The sequence below is a fragment of the Epinephelus lanceolatus genome, chromosome 21 (assembly GCF_041903045.1).
Source record: "Epinephelus lanceolatus isolate andai-2023 chromosome 21, ASM4190304v1, whole genome shotgun sequence".
In the NCBI taxonomy this organism is placed as follows: Eukaryota; Metazoa; Chordata; class Actinopteri; order Perciformes; family Serranidae; genus Epinephelus; species Epinephelus lanceolatus.
In genome coordinates, this window is record NC_135754.1 from 9,075,612 (window position 1) to 9,096,986 (window position 21,375).

Genomic DNA, 21,375 nt, shown 5'->3' on the forward strand with positions numbered 1-21,375 from the left:
ACGTGATTTTGAAGAGTTTCTTGTAGCAGGCACAGACCCAGAGCCACACCTGTTTGAGCCGGAGCATACAGATGAGGAACTTGGATGCTGAGCGGGCAAGACAAGAGGCTGAATCCTCCGCTCACATTTTGCTGCACAGAATGGGATTCGGTGCTACCATCGTTGGGGAGATATATCACCAGGAGGAAAAGCGCCGCAGAGGGTGCATCACAAGGAGTGAAGGTGCGTTCTTTTCCTCGCAGATGACAGTTCGGGTTCATTCTCTCCTGTTGCATGGTAAGTGTGGTCCATTCGCAAACTTTGTAACTAAAAAAACTTTTCACTACTCTCTGTCGACGAACTACTACCACTCTCTGCTGTTTCTTCCTCCTTCTTCCTTCCTTCCGCTGTCTTCGTTGGTTTATTTATACACACTAAACGTGTTCTCTGGCTGGCTGGATTGTCCGCTCGGTCTGCCGTACATACATGGCGGCGCAAGATGGCGGCCTCTCTAAAGCAAGGCCCTTACTATATATATATATATAAAAGCATAATTATAAGGCTACGAAAACCATTCATTCATTCATTCATTCATCTTCTAACCGCTTCATCCTCTTGAGGGTCGTGGGGGGGCTGGAGCCTATCCCAGCTGACATCGGGCGAGAGGCAGGGTACACCCTGCACAGGTCGCCAGACTATTGCAGAGCTGACACATAGAGACAAACAACCATTCACGCTCACATTCACACCTACGGACAATTTAGAGTTATCAATTAACCTAGTCCCCAATCTGCATGTCTTTGGACTGTGGGAGGAAGCCGGAGTGCCCGGAGAGAACCCACGCTGACACGGGGAGAACATGCAAACTCCGCACAGAAGGGCTCCCACGCCCGGGATCAAACCGGCAACCCTCTTGCTGTGAGGCAATAGTGCTAACCACCACACCACCGTGCCGCCGCTACGAAAACCAAACGAATTTTATTTTATAGCGATTATACACTTATATAAACATATTAATGGGTAGAATATTCAGATTCAGATTCAGATTTGACAATGAACCATGCCAAATATTACAAACTGGCCCTTTAATGTGTTAATGTTACATGTTGTGCATTACATTTCAAATAAAAGTCCAAAAAATAAGCCCAAGGTCCATTTTTGGTATTTTTGGTACTCACTATAGGGGTCTGGTTTACTCCAGAAACATAATACTGTTTATGTGTATGTTGAGGAGCTGCTGTATCAAAATGAGTTGTCTTCCCCCAGAAATTAGGGTTACGATATGTTTCTTTTATGATTCCAATCCATTCCTCTTTTTCTGTGGCTCAGCATTTAAATAACCTTTATCAGATCTGATGGTTTAGTCACAGACTTTCCTAAAAAGTGTTGTGCTTTTCTTTCACAAATGTGGGAATGAAATTGAGTTAAAATGTACAAAACAGTGAAATTTATCTTGCCTGGCCGGGCAGCTCTCTGGGTGCTCAGAAGCCCTAAACCTCTGATCCTAGAATCGCCCCTGCCTCTCTCTCTCTCTCCGTATCCTCTTATCACATTCTTTTTCTTTTAAAACATTAAAAAAAATACATCGAAAATGTGTTATCATAGCTGTGTACGATCTGTGTTTGCTTTTTAATGACAAATACAGTTTCTGTCGTCAATACTGTGAATTTAATTTTGAACTGTACTATCATTTATTTTCATACATAAAAATCATCATCATCATATATCACAGTTATCAGTGGATGTTTTGTTTTGGGTTAAGCCCTGTACATACTCCAGGAAATGTCATACTTCATGAGAAACTCAAGTGCAGAACTCCTGGGTTCTCATTGGCCTCTCCCATTGCCGCATACGTCACATGCGCTAAGCATTGTGGGAATCTGACAGAACAACGACAACAAAAATGGCGGAGATGGCGGTTTTTGAGTTGATGGAGGAGGAGGAGGAGGAAAACAATGTGTTTGAAGCGGAGGAGGAGGAAGATTTATTTCTGTTGGCGATTGCCGAGGAGGTGGAAAAAAGAACATAGGTGGCATGTTCAACCACTCAATACGACCACAGTTTAAGTGAAAATGCTATTAATAAGCTGATGGCACACTAAAATGTAAGTGAATTCCACCAGAGATACAAACTCATAATGATACCATTCTCATTCGGACCGAATGACTGGCCGAGTGTCCTGTCTGTCTTCCTCACGTGGAGGCCTTTGACTGAAGTAACCACTCGTGTAACACCCCCCTGCTGCTTTAAGGGGTCAGAAGAATAGAGCTAATTTGGAACATCGATAACACATAATTCTCAAAGAAGACTCAGCTCAGTCACAAAGAGGCATGTTATGCAGGCCAGGGGGTTTATATGTAGCAACCTCATCATGCAGAAACCTGTTTCAGGTCATGTGGCAAAGTGATTTTAGAAGGCCTTGAGAAAAAGCATATTGACACTAAAACAAACTTTAACCCAAATTTGAATGTTCATATTTGAATATATAAGGAACACTACTGGGATGCTACAGAGTGAAAATCTAAAAGTAATGAATTGATAAATAATATTGGACTTGCCCTTTAAAAGTTTATCAATATTTAAAGAAACCATCTGGTTAATGAAGAAACACAAAAATTTGACATGTTTTTATGGTTCATTTATCATTCAGACTGGCACTTATCAACAACATGTAACAACTATCACACATCAAATCAAGAGCATGAATAAAAAAAATTGATTCAAGAATTGCAATTACACTACACCTCAGTTGGTGCTGGTTATTTTTTTTTAAAAGACAAATGACAAATGACAGTGCTGCAGCAATGTAATTTCAACAGCAGACTTCTACATCAGACTAACTACATGGGGTTAGATTTCTAACGTTTCCTCACTGAAGCTTCCAGAATATCATAAGTGCTCTCTTACCTCTGCAGCTCTTCTAGTGGTGGCATTTAGGGTGACTGTATGGAAGTATTCTTCAGCCAGTGGCTTTAAAGTTTAAATATACTGCTTGAAATTAGGTGTGGGCTAATGTTTTAGTGGTTCCAGAAAGCAAATGGCTGCAGTGATGTTTTAATCCAACCATACAGTACCAAACAAGTTTAGAATATTCAAGGCAAACTCTTCTCAGTTTGGAATCAAAATGCTGTATTCACTGGAACAAAGCCTAAAATATACACATCATTAATTACTGTCATGCTATTACAATGTGAATGCTGCAAAAATACATTGAGCAGCTCAAACCTGGTACTCAGCTCAGCTGGGACACAGTTCATTTTATAGTGCATTTCTGTCTTCAAAACACCCAAATCCTTCCATTAAGGTCCATGTCTGGAACTTGAATGTTGAACAAGCTCTTGTGCGCTCATGGTGCATTAACAGTATTGGTTAAAAGAAGCCATCAGCATTCAGTCTGTATAGCCTTAGCCATCCATTCAGATCTGGCCACCAGTAACCTCGGTTTGTCACCCGATGACTGGATCAGATCCTTCCCACTAACAGAGACAAAAAAGAGACACAGAGGTAAAAGAGCTGTTAATAAAAATCAGTCCTGACATCTACCTCTGCCAAAGTTATGTTTATAGTTGTTTCTTTGTCAGCAGGATTATAGAAAAAACTACCGATTTACCCGATTTTCATGAAACTTGGAAAGAACCCATTCAATTTTAAACACTAATTTGGTAACGCTGCAAGATAAGGCATTTGTACAATGGTTCTCAAGGGCAAACGCTCTACAACAATCCAAAATATTTCCATTAGGAGCAATGTGCTGCAATTTAAGAAACAATGCCAATGAAAATCCAAACAAACACATATAACTAAGGACATGTCCTGCAAATGAAAAAACGTGCTGCAGAAAGCAGAAACAAATACATTAACAGCAAACACGCTGCAAACAGTCAAAAACAAATACAACAGAAGAATGTGCATATCCAGGCAACAACATAAGTTCTGCAGGCCTCTGGGGAAAGCGTGAGGTGGAACGGCTTGATTTTTGACCCAAGAGAGACCAGAGGAGAGTGTTCACTTCTGAAGTGGGAAGAAAAGTGGATTTAAGAGGTGACATAAAGAAGTAGCAATTCTTTTTATGGCCAGAGGCATTATGTTTTGTTCATCCATCTGTCTATCCAGTTCTCATGAATGTGATATTTCAAGTATGCCTAGAGGAAATTTCTTTAAATTTGGCACAAATGTCCACTTGGACTCAACGATGAACTGATTAGAATTTGGTGGTTAAAGGTCACTGTGACATAACAAAACATAGTTTTCACAAGCCAAGTGCTAATTAATTCAAACTTTTGTACAAATTTCTTAATGGTATAGAATTAAGTGATGACACTTTATATCCAGAAGTATAAAGGTCAGCTTCATTGTGACATCATAATGTTCTGCAAAAACACTGCTCTGGTCATTATTCGATACCTTAACTTAACACCTTAAATCCATGTTTTAAAATCTGTAGCTGCTTTGCAGACACATCCATATTTGAAACACTCTCTGCTGTCATGGTTACATATGAGTGTGGACAGACATGGATGTAAACTTGTAGGAGATTCAAAACAAACTGTTCAACTTCAGCTTATCAAAAGTGCAGCTGCACTATGGAGTCCACATTACTCCAGTTCTAAAATCCTGACAATGGTTACCTGTCACTCAGTGAATTGATTTCAAAATCTTGCTGCTTGTGCATAAATCACTGTGGCTCAGCGCCCAAATATATCCCTGATATGCTTGTAACATATGATCCTTCTAGGACCCAGAGGACATCTGGGGCCGGCCTAGGACCATTCCAAGTGTCAGATCAAAAATGGTGAAGCAGCGTTTTGTTATCATGCAACACACACCTGGAATAACCTCCCACATGATGTTAGACAAGCCCTGACTCTGACCTTTTGTCTATTTTTTCTTTACTCTTTTATTGTAAATCTGATTTCCTTTTTAGGTTTTATTTTTCATTGCTCATTAAAGCACTGTGAGTTGCCCTGGTGTATGAAATGTGCTATACAAATAATGCTGCCTTGCCCTGCCTAAACTGCAGCTTGGTTTGCAGAGGCATACAGGCAGAAGTTCTGAGCTGAATCCAAATGTCCACCCTTTGGACTTGCGTATTAAGCCCTCATAGACTTCAGTCATTCATACTGTCATCACAAGTTCACCTTCATCACGTAAAGTCTGTCCCTGCAGATGACAAGATATAAATCTCATGTATAGGGTTGTTTTGTGAGTGAACAAAATACATTTCTGTATAACATGTACATACATACAAGGACCGAGCTATGACTTAATAAATCAGGTAGGCCCATTAGTTACATCAGAAGCTCTTTTTGTATTGTATTTCCGACAATATTCTAGGCTTCATATTTGGCATTACACTGCGCAACCTTTAGAGTAGGCTGCAGTAATACAATGCATTTAGATTCCCCTCTATATCCCGTATTTCTACATATTTCTGTGTCATGATGTTGTTGAATATTATATCCGGCCTACATGACTCAGGTACTGTTTTGATAGGCTACATTAACTGTTTTACATATACATTAGTTTTGTTTTTTAGTTGGCTATTGGAGAAAAAAAAGTTACACACAAAACAAATGTCCGTATTGCAATGAATTGTGGGCCGTAGTCTACATCCCAAGTGGACTCTCTGGAAGTCTGCAGAAAGTCCACTTGAGGCCCCTTGTGGACTGGTTGAATTGTGGATTTGGACAGCCTTAAGCACTTGCAGACTTTCTGGGAACGGGCCTGCAAAGTCCGAAAGTCTGCAAGTGTAGTGAAGCCTGGACATTTGGATTCAGCCCTGGTTTACATTTGGCCTTAGTCTTAAAATTATAAAAGAGCAGCAGCTCCCCCTAGAGGCCTTGGGAACTTCCATTGTTTTTACTGAATATGCAGCATTTTTCTGTTGCATTATTGTTGTTGAAAGCTAAACTATTTGTTTTTGCTTTCTACAGCATGTGTTTTCATTTGCAACACACTTCTGTTGTTGTTTTTATTTTGGATTTTCTGTGTTTTGAATTGGCATTGCTACTAATGCTACAGCACAGTTCTAATGGAAATGTTTTGGGCCGCTGTAGTGCGTTTGCTCTTGTCGGTACCTTTGGCCTTGGCCATGGCCTGCGCCCTCAGAGTGCCCTTCTAGGTAAATATGAGTTGGCTCAGATTTGAATCATTCTTACCTCTGGTAGTCCAGTTCAAGGAGACTGACCCCATTAACAGCCAGGATCCTGTCTCCTGGTACCAGCTTCTTACACCGAGCTGCAGGAGAGTCTGGGACCACTGCACGGATAAAGATGCCTTTCACGCTCAAGGAAGTGTCCTGGAAGATGAGGTCAAAATGTCCTTACCCAACAAAAATCACTAATGAAGACATTGCAGAGAATCTTTTTGATTTCTTCTTCTGTTTATAGTAGCCTTAAAAGAGCACCACTTCCCATAAGCCCTGGACTGTCACAGGATGACCGTCACAGTTTAACAAAAGAGGAGAGTCCATGAGGGAGTTGAGGGGTCGTGGTGTGCTCAGATGTGTCTTTAATAACAGCAGAACAGAAAACCAAGCTTAAACATCTCTTTCACTTACCCTTGTGTCAACTAGAGCAAGACCAAGTCCTCTTTCTCCTCGCTCCAGCTCCAAGCTAAAAACCTCATCATGATTGCCATCGTAATGCTCCCCCGCCTCTTCTGCCTCCTCCTCTTCCTCTTTCAGTTCAACAAATCTTTTCGTACTTTGGTAATCGGACTTCAAACGGTCTACTTTCAGTGCAGCCAGACATTCAAACACCAGTCCACCTAAGGAGAAAATGAAGGACATGCTCAGTTTTCTTTTACTGCAGACAAACATAAGAATACCAAGAATGGTGCTGTATGTCTGCACTGTACCTTCAGTTTGTGCATCTACACCAGAGGACCAGGAGAGTGTCTCACTGTCACCCTTCATCCATTTATCCTGATACGCCTTCACCAGATCAACAGGATCCATGATGTGGGGGGTATTGGGCGGGGTGAGGAGACAGGAGGGGTCCAGAGCCGACCTCCTTATCTCACTGCTCTCTCTGCTCTGCAGCTCCAGATTTCTGAGCTTCTGGGACAGAAGGAGGGCACCACAGGAGCTGAACTCATCCAGGTATTCGGTGGAGGAAGGAGAGGGAGGTGATGGGGGTGATGGAGGTAAGGCACCAGGGGTAGCAGAAGGGGACTGGTGGTCATGAACAGTTGCCTGAGATAGGACGATCTCAACTGGCGATGTATGCAAGGTTTCCAGACGGGCTTTTGAAAGGATATCTGTCTTCAATAGTTTAGCCTCCATGGGAAGGGTACCACCCTGGATGACAGATAGAACAATTAGGAACAATTTAAAATAACACATTTGAGAACTGGCACACTATAGAGGGGAACACCATTCATTTGGCAATACTTGGGCAGTACGGCAAATGTAAAAGAAGGCCCTATTGTGTCTTCAGAAATTTTGTACTCTGTAGTCTGAGTATTATTGACCATTCGCGATTTTGTGGCAGGTAAACAGTCCGAGTGGAGACCAAAAGAGGCGTAAACATTGGCCAAAATGCATTGGCTCACCAAAACTAAAACCATAACTGATTTTCAGGACATAAATTATGCTGTTCAGGTATATAGGCTAGCTAAAAAACAACACAGTTACTGGGAACAAGCCTTCTTCTCACGTTTCGGGAAGACTTGTGGGTACCCATAGAACCTATTTTTTACTCAGATGTCTTAAGGTGAGAGTTCAAGGGACCCCTTTGAAAATGGCCATGCCTGTTGTTCCCTCACCAAAATTTAGCCTAACTTGGGGCATTTTTTTTTATCCCCCTACCCAAGAAGCTAAACTGACATGGTTGGTATTAGTGGATGCCTTAGGTTGTCTAGTTTTACAAGATACCACTACCTTTGCACTAGCTTAAAAAATGAGTGCACCACAGCCTTTGACCCAGTAATTTCAGTCTCTGATGGGGACCAGATATATCAGGGGGCCATGGCCCCCCCATGAGGGGTGCCACTGGTCACCAAACCAGTAGCCAATGGGCTCTGAGACTGCCATCAACCTTTATGGTGCCTGCTCTTTGTGGATTTATCACCTTGGCAGTGCAAATTTTACAGTCATCCTATTTTCCAACTTTATTCAGTATTATTTATTTTTGTTCAGTATACCTCTGTAACAATGAAAAGGTATGAATGTTGTACCTTTTGCTCCTCAGTAGCTGTGACCTCATCTGACTGTGAGTCAGAAAGGGTGGACATGAACTCTTTGAGCTTGTCCAGCTGTTCCCTCAGGGCTGAATCTGTCACCTGGCCGCTCAGTTGGAATTGGTAACCCCCATCAGGCAGCACCAGAGGATGGTGGGTGTCAAAACTCTCCAGGATATCAGCTGAGGGGAAAAAAAGGGCCATTATGGATTGAAAAAAGGAAAGAAAATATGTATATGAGAAACTTGCAGATTATCATATTCATAATTGGTACTGCAAAGGAAGGCAGGGATAATAGCTGACCAGTATGTAGACCTCTCACCAGTATGGTGTGCTGCAGCCTGGTCATGAACAGATGGAGTCCAGGTGTGTCTGCAGGGAGAGGCTGGGCTGTAAAGACTCAGCAGGTGGTTCAGTTGGGCCGGACTCAAGGCAGGGTAGTCAGACCGCAAGGACACCCAAGATGTCTATACACACACACAGATACATGCGCACTGATTACAATAGAGTGTTATAGTTATAATGCCATGGGAAAGCTGAATTATCTTGCAGCTTTTTTTTCTGTGCAGGCACCAGACTGATCCAATACTCTACCTCTTTACAGAGGGACAATTTATCCATTTCACCTGATCATGCAACGGTAGTCAACTAACATTTTCACTGATATGTACATGAAATATTTAAGGAAATTCTTCAGTCAAAGAGAATTTTGGAATAGAACAAATCGTATCAACACAACTGAAATTGTTCTCGGCTGGTTGTAGAATTACTCCACAGAGGAAAGAGTTTAATCTCCTAAAAATATTTGACAGCACATCCATAGGTGCAGTTAGATCCTAACTTATCTCTTACAGGCATGACCTCTGTTTCATATAACTGTTACATCCAAGGGATATTATGCTGACTATGTTTGGATTGTGGAAGGGGAACTGGTTACCACCTTCACAGACAGTGCAACAGTCAGCAGTCAGAGTTTAACCCTTTGGGGACTCTGCAGCGTCCCCTTTCAACCCACAACCTCCCTCAGAACTCCCATCCTGACACCTGACTTGTGATAATGGACATGACTGAGGCTGAGCCAGACATTAGCTGGCAGTCTTCCTCATGTCAGACACCAAGATCAAGGAGCATTCCTAGGGCCCTTCTTCTTCAATTTGATTGGCGGCCGGCCAGCTCATAGATAATTACGGGCTGGCTGTCATCCAATTTAAAGGCTGCCACCTAGTGGACTGGACGTGGAACAGTAGATTATCAGGGAGAAAAAGAAAAAAAAAAAAAAAAAAAAAACAGTGATGACTGCGTGGCGGCCGCCAGCCGTCCTGGAGTACCGGCCGTTCTGTGATTCTCCAGAACCTCCAGATGGCCAGTCCGCCCCTGGCCGTTGATCAATGTTGGGCTGTCGGTGAGAATCTGTCGCCCTAGCTTTTGCAGTGTGTCCCACAACGTTGGCACTAGTTGGCACTTGTTAGCTTTTTAAAGGCTGATTCAGCATGTTGAATCTGCATCGGAGACAGTGGAGTCCATTTGTGAACAAAATCACTCTGATTGGCAGTTGAACTCAGTCCATGAGAAGAGAAACGGAAGTGAGGAATGTAAACAGACGACTAAAGTCAGACAGACAGAGTATGATCGAAACAAACTTGTTATATTAGGTACAATTATTATGTCTTAGCCAATGAGCTCTTTAGCAGAAATGGTTCGTAATATTATTTGTTCTTTCAACATCTGTGTTATAAATGTGCTAACTGGCTAACTAGTATCAAGACAGTTCACTAATTTCTCCTTTTGGATGACGCTTTCAGTCTACCACCACCTGCTGGCGTGGAGTGTTATTTCCTCTAACGCAGGCAGAGAACCTACATGCTGGTTGGCTGTAGCATTTGAAATGTGTTTATTTCCACTAAATGGCTGAGAAACGGGTGACATGAGGCAACATAACAGTCAGCCTTTGCCAGCAGTTCATTGATATCGGTTTGGTGTGTCTTGGTCTTAAGACGTTGCAGGGTCACAGAAATCCCAGTAAGACAAAATAACACGGCCAGAGAACGTAAAGTCGTTCAGCCTGACGCCAATGCTAAGGCTTGTTAAGGTGTTCTTCAGAAGTATACAGGAGCCTTTCACCATTTGTTCTCCCATGATGAAGAGGAAAACTTTATTTTTTTTTTAAACAAATGTATTAGTTACTACATTTTTTATATAAATAACTGGATTTAATTTAAACAAATTACTTAAGAATGCATTTATTGTTTTGTTTTTACTAATTTGTTTCAAATGCATTTCTTCAGCATTCATTAGTTCTAGGTTGTGATGATAGACTGTATATAAAGGTATGAAAGATTTATACAGTCTTAACCAATCATACCCACACAGTCCTGATGAAGCTGCTTAGCTTAATAAATAAAGCTAAGAACATTTTTCAGAATTTTAACTTTGATTTTTGTGTATTTGTATTTAATTTTTAATGTTATACAGAAATACTTGAAACCACAAGTAACACCACTAAATCCTCAGCCAGTCTGGTGATTATTTATGGTTGGGTAAACCCAACTAGTGTTTGTTTGAGTAATACCTGCTGTAAATTCTTTCCAGGTGTAGCCAGCAGATTGATAGCCGATGAGAGAGTGTGTGTGTGTTCCAAGGCCACTTCTCCCAGTCCAGCTGCGTGGGCCCAGTCCAGGATTAAGTCGAGGTTTGCCCGCATGCATACGCCTCTGGACCACTGGTAGAAACCTGGCTCAGAGCCTGTGTACACATCAGGAGAGAGTCATTTTTTTCTCAGCTTTTTTTCCACAGCAGATTAATGCAACACTCACTTTATACTTTGTTACTGAATCTCATGAAAAGAGCAAAATCAACCATGAATCTAACAAGTATTTTGTGTTTATTCAGCCAAAGTGTTTCCATTTTTGTTACCATGAACACAGGCCATGTAGATGAGTCAGTCCTAAATACACTGTCTTTCTGGTGCACAAAATAAAATGTATATTAATCATAGACTGTATATAAAGATGGATGGCTTGACAGCTCTGCAAAAGTGAAGCCAAAATAGCTTGATTGCCACCTGGTGGGTGGCTGCAGTATAGATCATAAAGCCTGTCCTCTCTATGTTGTTGGATGGGACATGGGCCAAACTATATAAAATACATTTTTCCCAAAGATAATTTCACAGTGCTGTATGTCCAAGTGTTCATTTTTCTAACAAGTTTGCTCTGGCTCCAAATAACATCACTGCAGCCGTATCCAGGATATTTTAGCTTCACTTCCATTCAGTGGGGATAAATTGAGACACATTGTCCATCTTTATATACAGTCTGTAGTATTAATCCATGGCTGAAAGTAGTCCCCCACAAATACACATTTGATAAAAACCACTGCTGTGTTTCTGTTTGCTGAAATTGCTTAAAAAAATCATATTTTTGTGACAAGTCTTTAACCCTTCCACACACAGTGGTAACTACGGACCCCTATATAAAATCCATTTTCTTGTACATGCATGGGTTTTGATGCTTTAGTTGCATACCAGCCGCTACAGTGGACCCTAATGTGTCAATGCCATACACTGCCGCCCACTGGCCAGCCATCGGTTGATATTCTTTGTGTTTGAGACACAAATCTCTAAAACAAGATGGCCAATGAAATGTAAGAAACGCTTCCTGTCTATAATAGGAGACCCTTGTGGGTAAATAAAATTTGGCAACATAAAGTAACAACTAAGGAGTAATACAGTTGTTATATTTTTCAAGTCACCTACTGATTTTATGTTGGACATCATGCATTGTGGCTATATTTCAACAGTTAATACTATAACTGCCTTTGGTCTTGACAATACTTCATCTGCAGTGGCTGTATATTAATCGATTCATATTATTACTTTGTAGAACATAACTTACACTTTTTGTATTAAAAATATTTTGTCAATATTTTCGCAGGAAATGTTTATTGGAAAAACAAACAAACAAACAAAAAAAACACACTGTTCTATAGGAGGAGGTGGAGGCAGCCGAGGAGGGAAAGCCAAGAGCTGAGTGAGGGCGGAGTAGAAGGAGAGAGGAGTCAGGAGCAAGACTCAACAGTTTTCACATTTCTTATTGTTTTATTAATTGGTTTATATTTCTTCAATTGAAAACTTAGTGCGTACTGTCCACCTGAGTGGACATGTGAAAAACTCTTTGAAAAATGCATGTCTTTAAAAAATGAAGGGTTTTTTCATGCCTACTGAGGAATAAAAACACTCAGGAAAAAAACTTGACTGAATTGGTCGTACTCCATGCACGAAATTTATGTCTCCTGCAAGGACAAATTGGCTTGAGGCTGAGTGCCACAAACAGGTTAGAGTGGTCAGAGAGTGTTGAGAGCTGGGCTGACACATTGCTGGTGTTGGTCTTTTCATGGAGTGGCTACACAGCAAGAAAAAACACGAAAATTATGTTTTCAATACGCATTCCACAGGGGTCAGTCCTCACAGCTGAGTATTCTTACAAAAGAGAGAAATAAAATTGAAATGAAATGAATGGGTTTTTGTAGCCACTGCTATGTCTCTTGACGGCCACTAGGGAGCAGTGTCATAATTCCATACTTAATACAAAACCTGGAAACAGTCCACCCATCTACCTTCCTACCTAACTTATTATACAAAAAGGTTTATAGAAAGGTACCTGGTATATAAAAAGGTGGTCAGATGGTAACCTCCAGATGTATCACAAATATTATTTCAGAGCTATCAGCCAGAAAAGTGAGCAAGTCAGTGAGTTTAGAAGTATCTACCCTCCAGTGATTGTAAGCCTCCGTACTCCTTTGTATACTAAGCTAATAAGCCTTCTCTATGTGGACACTTGTGCACTGGTACCTCTCTCCATGAGTGAGTTGAAGAGTGATGCATTGATGAAGTAGAAGAGGTAGCCAATGAGCTGTGAGGAAATCTCTGGGTGGAGCTGACAGTCACACAGCAGTCTCCAGCTTTCCGTCAGAACATCCACAAGATGCTGGATCTCGCCAGGGACCTGCAGTCCACTGCTACCCAGGACCCGAGCACTCCCACCAGTCACCTGCAGGTCAGGACTCTCCCTGAACGGGTTGCAGTCCAGAAGGCCCGGCAGGACGGGGTAGAGAACCTGATAAGACAGAATCAGTTAAATAAAGTAAACTGAGCAGCTCAGTATGAGAGTGACTCACTCATCCATGTGGATCCAGAGACTGTTGACAATTCCTGTGGGTCAATTTGAGGTTGGAAAAGTTAACGTTGTGTGGTAGATGTTCTGATCGCTGGGATAAACTAAAACATGTAACCCTCTAACCCAGATTTCAGACCACCCATACTGGCTCTGCACGTCTGTCTCTCTGTGTTTCTCACACTGCAACATCCGTGATATAAGATTAGACAGAGAAATCAGTGGACAGTTTGAAACATAGCTTCCTTTTCAGCCAAAGGTCCTCGCTGCTCCTCAGGGCGAGCCTAGACAACAATATCTTTGTTCAAGCTAATTGTACACAGACATCCCCTTTCCCCTCCAATCTCACTCTTACACCCACCAAGCTTCCGAGGCCAGCGCCGGCCGTAGATCCACATTCCTAAAAAGTTGAATATGGCTCATGTGGGCTTGGCATGGCGCTGCAACAGGACTGCTGAGTGAAGAGTTCTGAAGGAATCCACCCTGAGCAGATCATTTTACATTTACTGTAAGGCCCCGCAGCCAGAGCAGGCTGAACACGAACAGTAGAACATAACAGCCACGGCTCCCATCTCACATGAGACAATGGAAATGGGTGAACATTAAGCCAAATAATCCTGCAGTGTTTCTGGTTGGAAAATGTCGCTCAGCGGAGCCAAGCCAGAGGGGATTCATTCATCCTGGGATCACCACATGCATCCATGGCACGCATTATTCCAGAGTCAAAACATAAAGTGTGTATTCTGTGTCGTCTGCTTATTTGTGCATTCACTGTGATGGACAAGTAAACAGACCGTCTGCCCACAAGCCTGTTAAAGAGCGTCTGTATTCATTGTGACATGTCTTCAGTTGGATTAACTGCTCACCAGTGGCGCCTTTTGTTTTCCATCCCGCTGCTATTATCCTAACATCGGATGGATGAGCATGAAATAACCCATAATAAATAGAGGTTTAAGATAATATTACCATAAAGCATAGTGGGGTTAGTGTCACTTTCTGTTTTATTGAATGACTTTAAAGGGACAGTTCACCCCAAAATCAAAAATACATATTTTTCCTCTTACCTTTAGTGCTATTTATCAATCTGGATAGTTTTGGTGTGAGTTGTTGAGTGTTGAAGATATCAGCTGTAGAGATGCCTGCCTTCTCTCCAGTATAATGAAACTAAATGGCACTCAGCTTGTGGTGCTCAAAGCACCAAAAAAAAAAAACATTTGGAAAAACTCAACAGCAATGTCTCTTTTCAGAAATCATGACCTGGTTATTCAAGATAATCCAGACCTTGCTGTGAGCAGTTACATGAAGGAACTATTTTCTTTCAACCAAACTACACCTGCCAACCATATCACTGCACTGAAGGAAGTGTGCATCTCTGTATTTCGCTGCTGCACTTTACTTTTTATTTGTTTTTGTGTATTTTGCATTGTTTCTGTTATTGTATTTTTTGTATTTTATCTTGTGAAGCACTTTGTGAGTCCTCTCTGTGAGAAGTGCTATATAAATAAATTTACTTACTTACTTACATCTACTGCTAGCCCAACTAGCACCAGAGGTGGGACCAAGTCACTATTTTGCAAGTCATAAGTAAGTCTCAAATCTTTGCACTCAAGTCCAAATTCAAGACAGGCAAGTTCTAAGTTAGGTCCCAAGTCCTAAACTTTGATTTCCGAGTCCTTAGCAAGTCATAATGCGCTCTTACATGGAGTAATAATGTATTGAATTTAGAAATACTTTTAAAAAATTGTATTTATTTATCAAAACAAGTTTGTTAAAACAAGTGTGACTAAACTTAATGATTAAAAAAAGTAGTGCTCATATTGCACTTTCATAGCACTATTAACTAGTACCACAGCAGAGTATTTTTTTTTTGTCCTTTCTTGTTTTAAACTTATCTCATGTTTTAAAAAATCCATTTCCATTTTCATCTGCTTATCCGGGGCTGGGTCGCGGTGGCAGCAAGTCAAGCAAAGCACCCCAGACATCGCTCTCCCAGCAACACTTTCCAGCTCCTCCTGAGGGAGCCCAAGGCAATCCCAGGCCAGATGAGATATGTAGTCCCCCCAGCGTGTTCTGGGTCTGCCCTGGGGCCTCCTACCAGTGGGACGTGCCTGAAACAGGTGCCCAGGAGGCACCTCAACTGACCCTTTCCAACATGAAGGAGCAGCAGCTGTACTCCGAGTTCCCTCTGGATGTTCAAGCTCCTTCCCCTATCTCTAAGGCTGAGCCCAGCCACCCCACGAAAGAAACTCATTTCGGCCGCTTGTATCCACAATCTCATTTGTCTCCTAAAAAAATGTCTATACATTTCTTTTCCCAAACTTGGCTTGCAGGAAGGTTGACCCAAGTCAAAAGGCTAAAGTCTGAGTAAAGTCCCAAGTCATTGGTGTTTAAGTTCAAGTTGTATTGCAAATCTTTTTTGATTTTGTCAAGTCAGTCTAAAGTTATCAAATATGGACTTAAGTCTGACTTGAGTCCAAATCATGTGACTTCAGTCTACATCTCTGTCAAGCACAACTGAGCTAGCTAACGTTACAGCTCAGCCGAGGAGGACACCATTACATGTTGCTCTGTCACAAGCCTCTCGTCCATGAGTTGATACATGCTTCATTCTGCACAGTGATACGGTAGGCAGGTGTAGTTTGGTAGAAACAAAATAGTTCCCTCATGAAATTGCTCACAACAAGGTCTCTGGATCATCTTGAGTCAGAGAGTCATGAAATTGCTGTTGAGTTTTTCAAGTGGAGTGCCATCTACTTCCATTATATTTGAGAGAAGGTAGACATCAGCTGATATCTCCAACACTCAGAAGCTCACACCAAAATGATCCAGACTGATAGATAGCACTACAGGTAAGAGGAAGAATATGTATTCTTGATTTTGGGGTGAACTGTCCTTTTAATAAAACAGTGAGCTAGGGGAAAAAAGAGGTCCAGCTCAGTTGTGTCTGCCTTGTTTCCACCCTGGAACATTAAAATCTCCCCTCCACAAACTGGTCCCTGGTTCAGACACTGAAGTGAAAACTGACATAAATCACTATGTCAACTCACTGCACCAGTGAACAGAAAGGATATATACCAGAGTAAATCATTAGGCCTTAGCCAGATTACACCTCAGCATTCCTCACAAAATCTGGTCTGTCAGTCCAGGAAAGATGTTGAGGCGAGCTTGCTGAGAAGTGACAGTCATGATGGATGACACGACACGCCTGGATTAACTGGCAAGTCCAAGGAAAACTGAGACTATGTCCACACTAGGCCAGCTAAATCTGAAAATGCTTTTTTACTGGGAAAGTGTTATGCTAGCACCACAATGGCATTTTTGTAGAGATCTCAAGCCACACTGAAATGACACACTGAATTCATCCTCTTTTGTTCAGAAAGCAACAAAATTGTGCATCAAAGCCAACATCTGAACAGTCCAAGCTGCATCAAGCTGCATCAAGCTGCGATCTGTTCCCTGCCAACCATGATCACCAAGACTTTGTTCTACAGTCTATAGGTATGGTAGTTAATGTATCAGCTCATCAGTCAGTCAATTCATCTCTCACTTAAACACGTTTAGGATGCAATGTCATGATATTTGGTAAAGACATTCATGTTCCCCTGAAGATTCCCACTGACTTTTCTTCTAGCGCCCCCAGCAGGGCAACATTTTTATCTTGTCCACTACTTTGGTTTATGACCAAATTCCTGTAGCTGCAAAACAGCCCAGTCGCCAGAATCAAATGTTGGCATTGTACATTTCTGCAAAACACAGATGTGTAACATTTGTACATATGATGTAGTTCAGATTACAACAAACATTTTTTTTTTCAAACAGTTATGCCCAGCATGAATGGACTTTTTTTTTAAAGGGCCACTGTGTAAAATGGGTTGAAAACCGTTGAAAACAGTGACATCAGTGGTCAAATTCTAGATTGCAGGGCTCACTCGCTCACCCCTCCCGTCGGGTAAATGACGGTGGCCTCGTAGGGACAAAAAGTTTTTCAGGAGTAGGTCTATCTAGCGACGAGGTAAATGTTTATTTAGAAATCTAAACCATGTTACGATATTGTAATGAATCCCTCACGAGCAGGAGACCGGAGGAGCGTTCGGGAAAAAGGCCAGTTTATTTGAACACTCCAAAAACTCCGGTAGCACTCCAGGGGGTAAAAGACTCCGTCCCAAACTCTGACTCTTCTAGCGTAACACACACACTCCATACACACATTCTCGTTTACAGTACCTAGCGGGCACCCCTCCCCTCTCTGCTCCACCAATCTCCAGCCCGCACACTGACTGACAGCGTAGCCTGTAAACAAAATTCAGCTGTTTATTTAGCCTAGCAATATCTCCGGACTATAGTAGCTGCAATGGACGACTTTGAACGCGATTTTGAAGAGTTTCTTGTAGCGGACACAGACCCAGAGCCATACCTGTTTGAGCCGGAGCATACAGATGAGGAACTCCATGTGTTTGATACTGAGTGGGCGAGAAGAGAGGCTGAATCCTCCGAATGGGATTCGGTGCTACCATCGTTGGGGAGATATATCATCAGGAGGAAAAGCGCCGCAAAGAGTGCATCACAAGGAGTGAAGTTGCATCTTCTTTTCCTCGCAGCTGACGGTTCGGGTTCATTCTCTCCTGTTGCGTGGTACGTGTGGTCCATTCGCAAACTTTATAACTAAAAAAAACTTCCACTACTCTCTATCGACGAACTACTAACATTCTCTGCTGTTTCCTCCTCCTTCTTCCTTCCTTCCGCTGTCTTCGTTGGTTTATTTATACACGCGAAGCGCATTCTCTGGCTGGCTGGATTGTCCGCTCGGGCTGCCGTACATACATGGCGGCGCAAGATGGCAACCTCTCTAAAGCAAGGCCCTTGCTATATATATATATAAAAGCATAATTATAAGGCTACGAAAACCAAACAAATTTTATTTTATAGCGATTATACACTTATATAAACATATTAATGGGTAGAAGATTCAGATTCAGATTCAGATTTGACAATAAACCATGCCAAATATTACAAACTGGCCCTTTAAGACACCATAAAATGAAATTAAGTTAGGAGTCCAGTGTACATGTTTTTGGACATCATTAAAACTAAAGAAAATGGCGCAAAGCAACAAAAGTGTCATACATAATCAGAACATAAACAGAATTCATGGATCACTCACAAAGGATTTACCATGTAGCACTAAGAAAGATTAAAAACAAGGACTAATTCAACAAACTTTCTTGCCTTCTCCTCCAGGCTCTTGTGACAAAATTGCCAAACTTAAACACATCCAAATTAAATACCCATTCTGGCTTTTGTAAAATGAGCACCAGAAGAAGTCAGGGTTTAGACGAGCCATTTCATGGAACATTAACTCTCTGAAGTCATCACAGTTTGTGCAGTATAAAAGAAAATGGAACTCACTTTCCACTTTACCGAAATCCCACAACTCACACATTCCATTTTCCTCCTGAATATTGTTATATCGCCCAACCTCAATGGCCAGAGGAAGAATACCAGCTTTCAGCTGTGCAACCAAAGATCTTTGGCATCACGATAAACGAGATGTTACATAATGGTTCAGGGCCAACCTTCTGTTTTATATGCTCACATGTCCTTAATTAGGGCATTGACTGAATATTTTCAAACCACTTTCAATCTCAGTAACAGTTTTTTTGATGGAGTTAACATGCAGCATAAGTTATTCCTGTACGTATACACCATGTCCACCTCCTCAAAGGTTGAGGAGAGCTCTTTTGCCCATGGAGAAGTATGTGATCCACTCAACATAAACACCTTCTTATTTATTCTGCCCGCTGCCATTTTGATTAAACGATTCCATAATTTGGATCACTGCACATTTTTGTTTCACTTCACCTGGTGCCCAGCCAAAGTCTTCCCGAATTGCTGGACATATATATTAGTTGAGCTCCTCATGATGAGGTGGAGGGGGTGGTGGATATTGATCATTATCAGCAATCGTAGGGAAGACGGTTGCCAACCAGCAGACAGCAGCACACAACTGTTCAGACCAATAAAAAACATATATTTAACAACAGGGAGGGACATTTCCCACCATGTTTGTGGTGACCACACCAGGCACTCCCAGTCCTTGCCAAGTGGTTTTTGTGCTTTACCTAATCACAAGATAAACACAGCGCTGTCACAGCATATAACTGAAAAGTTTCAACATATCAGATTCATATGAAATGTACGAATGCATTCATTCATTTTCTGTGACCGCTTATCCTGTTGGGGTTTGCAGTGCAGCTGGAGCCTACCCTAGCTGACATTGGGCGAGAGGTGGGACACACCCTGGACAGGTCGCCAGACTGTCACAGGGCTGACATATAGAGACAGACAACCATTCACACTCACATTCACACCTACGGCCAATTTAGAGTCACCAATTAACCTACATGCCTTAGGACTGTGGGAGGAAGCCAGAGTACCCCGAGAAAACCCAGCTGACATGGGGAAAACATGCAAACTCCGTACAGAAGGCGTTAACCACTGCACCAATGTGGCATCATAATACTGCTAATTAGCTATTTTTTAACATACTAACACACTATAAAAGATGGAGAACATGGTTAACGTTATCTGTCAAACATTAGCATCAAGGCTTCTGAGACAAAATTCACAAACTTAAAATCATACACATGAATATTAAACAGCTATAACAATTATACGTAATATGTGCAATACTACCGGCTAAAAAAACGATATATGATTCAGGGCCAAACTTTTGTTTAAAGCAACACAATGGAGGATTGCACTTTTTACGTCACGGGGTCCCTCCACAGACGAAAAACGGTATTGTCTGTCACAACTGTCGCAAAAATCTTTCTGTGCATGCATTTGTTGACAAGCCAACAGTACCAGTGAACGCGATCATCATGTCTTCAGAGCAGGTAAAGTAGCCTTGTAGCATTTTGTACATACAAGATTAGGCCGATTGCTTTATTTATTCATTCATTTTCGAAACTCGGAAATGAGTTACTCTCTGACCTCCTCCTCACAGCGCGCGTGCACACACGCACGCACGCATGCACGCACGCACGCACGCACGCGCACACACACACACACACACACACAGACACACACACTCAACAGAGTGAAGTCAGACAACAGCAGAGAGGCCGCGGTGCAGATGAAGGGAATATAACCTCAAGATTACTCTAGTTGACGACAACTATGCTTGTTACTGTATGTAAGTGCGATAAAACCTCTGCCAGCCAAGCCAAAACTTTATCAATACATGTGATCAGTATGTAGAAAGCCATATTTCAATCTGCTCAGTCTCTCATTCACCGCTATTATGATTTATGATCGCAGTCGACACAAACACATCGTGCTCGCGGTGCTAACAGCAAAGTGTTAAAGACAAACTAAAATGAAAGCTGTCTGTATGTAGGCTAACACTTTGGCCTCTAGTTTCCCGGCGCAGCGCAGGGTGGCGAACCCCGTGCAGAGCTAGTTTCAAGCAGTGCAACCCGAGGCACACTCAGTTTGGTAGTTTGGCAGACCGAGGTGCGCTGAGATGGGTGTGGCGGCGCAGCAGGGGGAGGTGTCGACAGATCCAGCTTGGCGCAGTGACAGTTTCGTGCCAAAAGGCTTCGCCGAAGGTGCGCTAAAAGCTCGCCAGCTGAAACCACGTCTACTGTCAGCGCAGGGGGAGCGCAGCCGGTGTAAGCCGAAGTTTGGCTGACCAGCGGACAGTGCGCACACATCACCAAAACCTCACAGGCAGGTTTCCAGAATGTCAGGCACATTAACAATGCAGTAAATACCCACAAAAACCACTATTCAATGAAACTATCTGCAATCAGCACATAAATGTATCTCTATATCGACTGTCCCGTCACATCTGATGTCAGATCAAAGGGGATTGGCACCATTTGGCACCGTTTGGCACGCGTAATGGAAACCCAACCTGATTTGATTAACACAGCAGCAAACTAATGAGTTCACACCCCTCTCAGCCAACCACAAACAGCCACAGCATCAGATAGGGAGTATATATTCAGCATCTGTCATCTTAGAAAAGTCAAAAGAAAAGAAA

The 21,375-nt window shown here is 42.1% G+C and overlaps 1 protein-coding gene across 1 annotated transcript in view; it reads right to left on the minus strand.

Annotated features, from left to right (window-relative positions):
- Positions 1-2,602: 2,602 nt before the first annotated feature.
- LOC117246870 (ras-associating and dilute domain-containing protein-like) overlaps positions 2,603-21,375 on the minus strand; it is a 41,299-nt gene continuing 22,526 nt past the window's right edge. The window contains exons 11-18 of the mRNA XM_033610885.2: positions 13,007-13,271; positions 10,730-10,902; positions 8,483-8,627; positions 8,158-8,342; positions 6,838-7,279; positions 6,539-6,747; positions 6,138-6,277; positions 2,603-3,455 (exon numbers count right to left, since the gene is read on the minus strand). Coding sequence (XP_033466776.2) covers positions 3,362-3,455; positions 6,138-6,277; positions 6,539-6,747; positions 6,838-7,279; positions 8,158-8,342; positions 8,483-8,627; positions 10,730-10,902; positions 13,007-13,271 — 1,653 coding nt within the window. The 3' untranslated portion in view covers positions 2,603-3,361. The remainder of the gene's footprint in view (positions 3,456-6,137; positions 6,278-6,538; positions 6,748-6,837; positions 7,280-8,157; positions 8,343-8,482; positions 8,628-10,729; positions 10,903-13,006; positions 13,272-21,375) is intronic.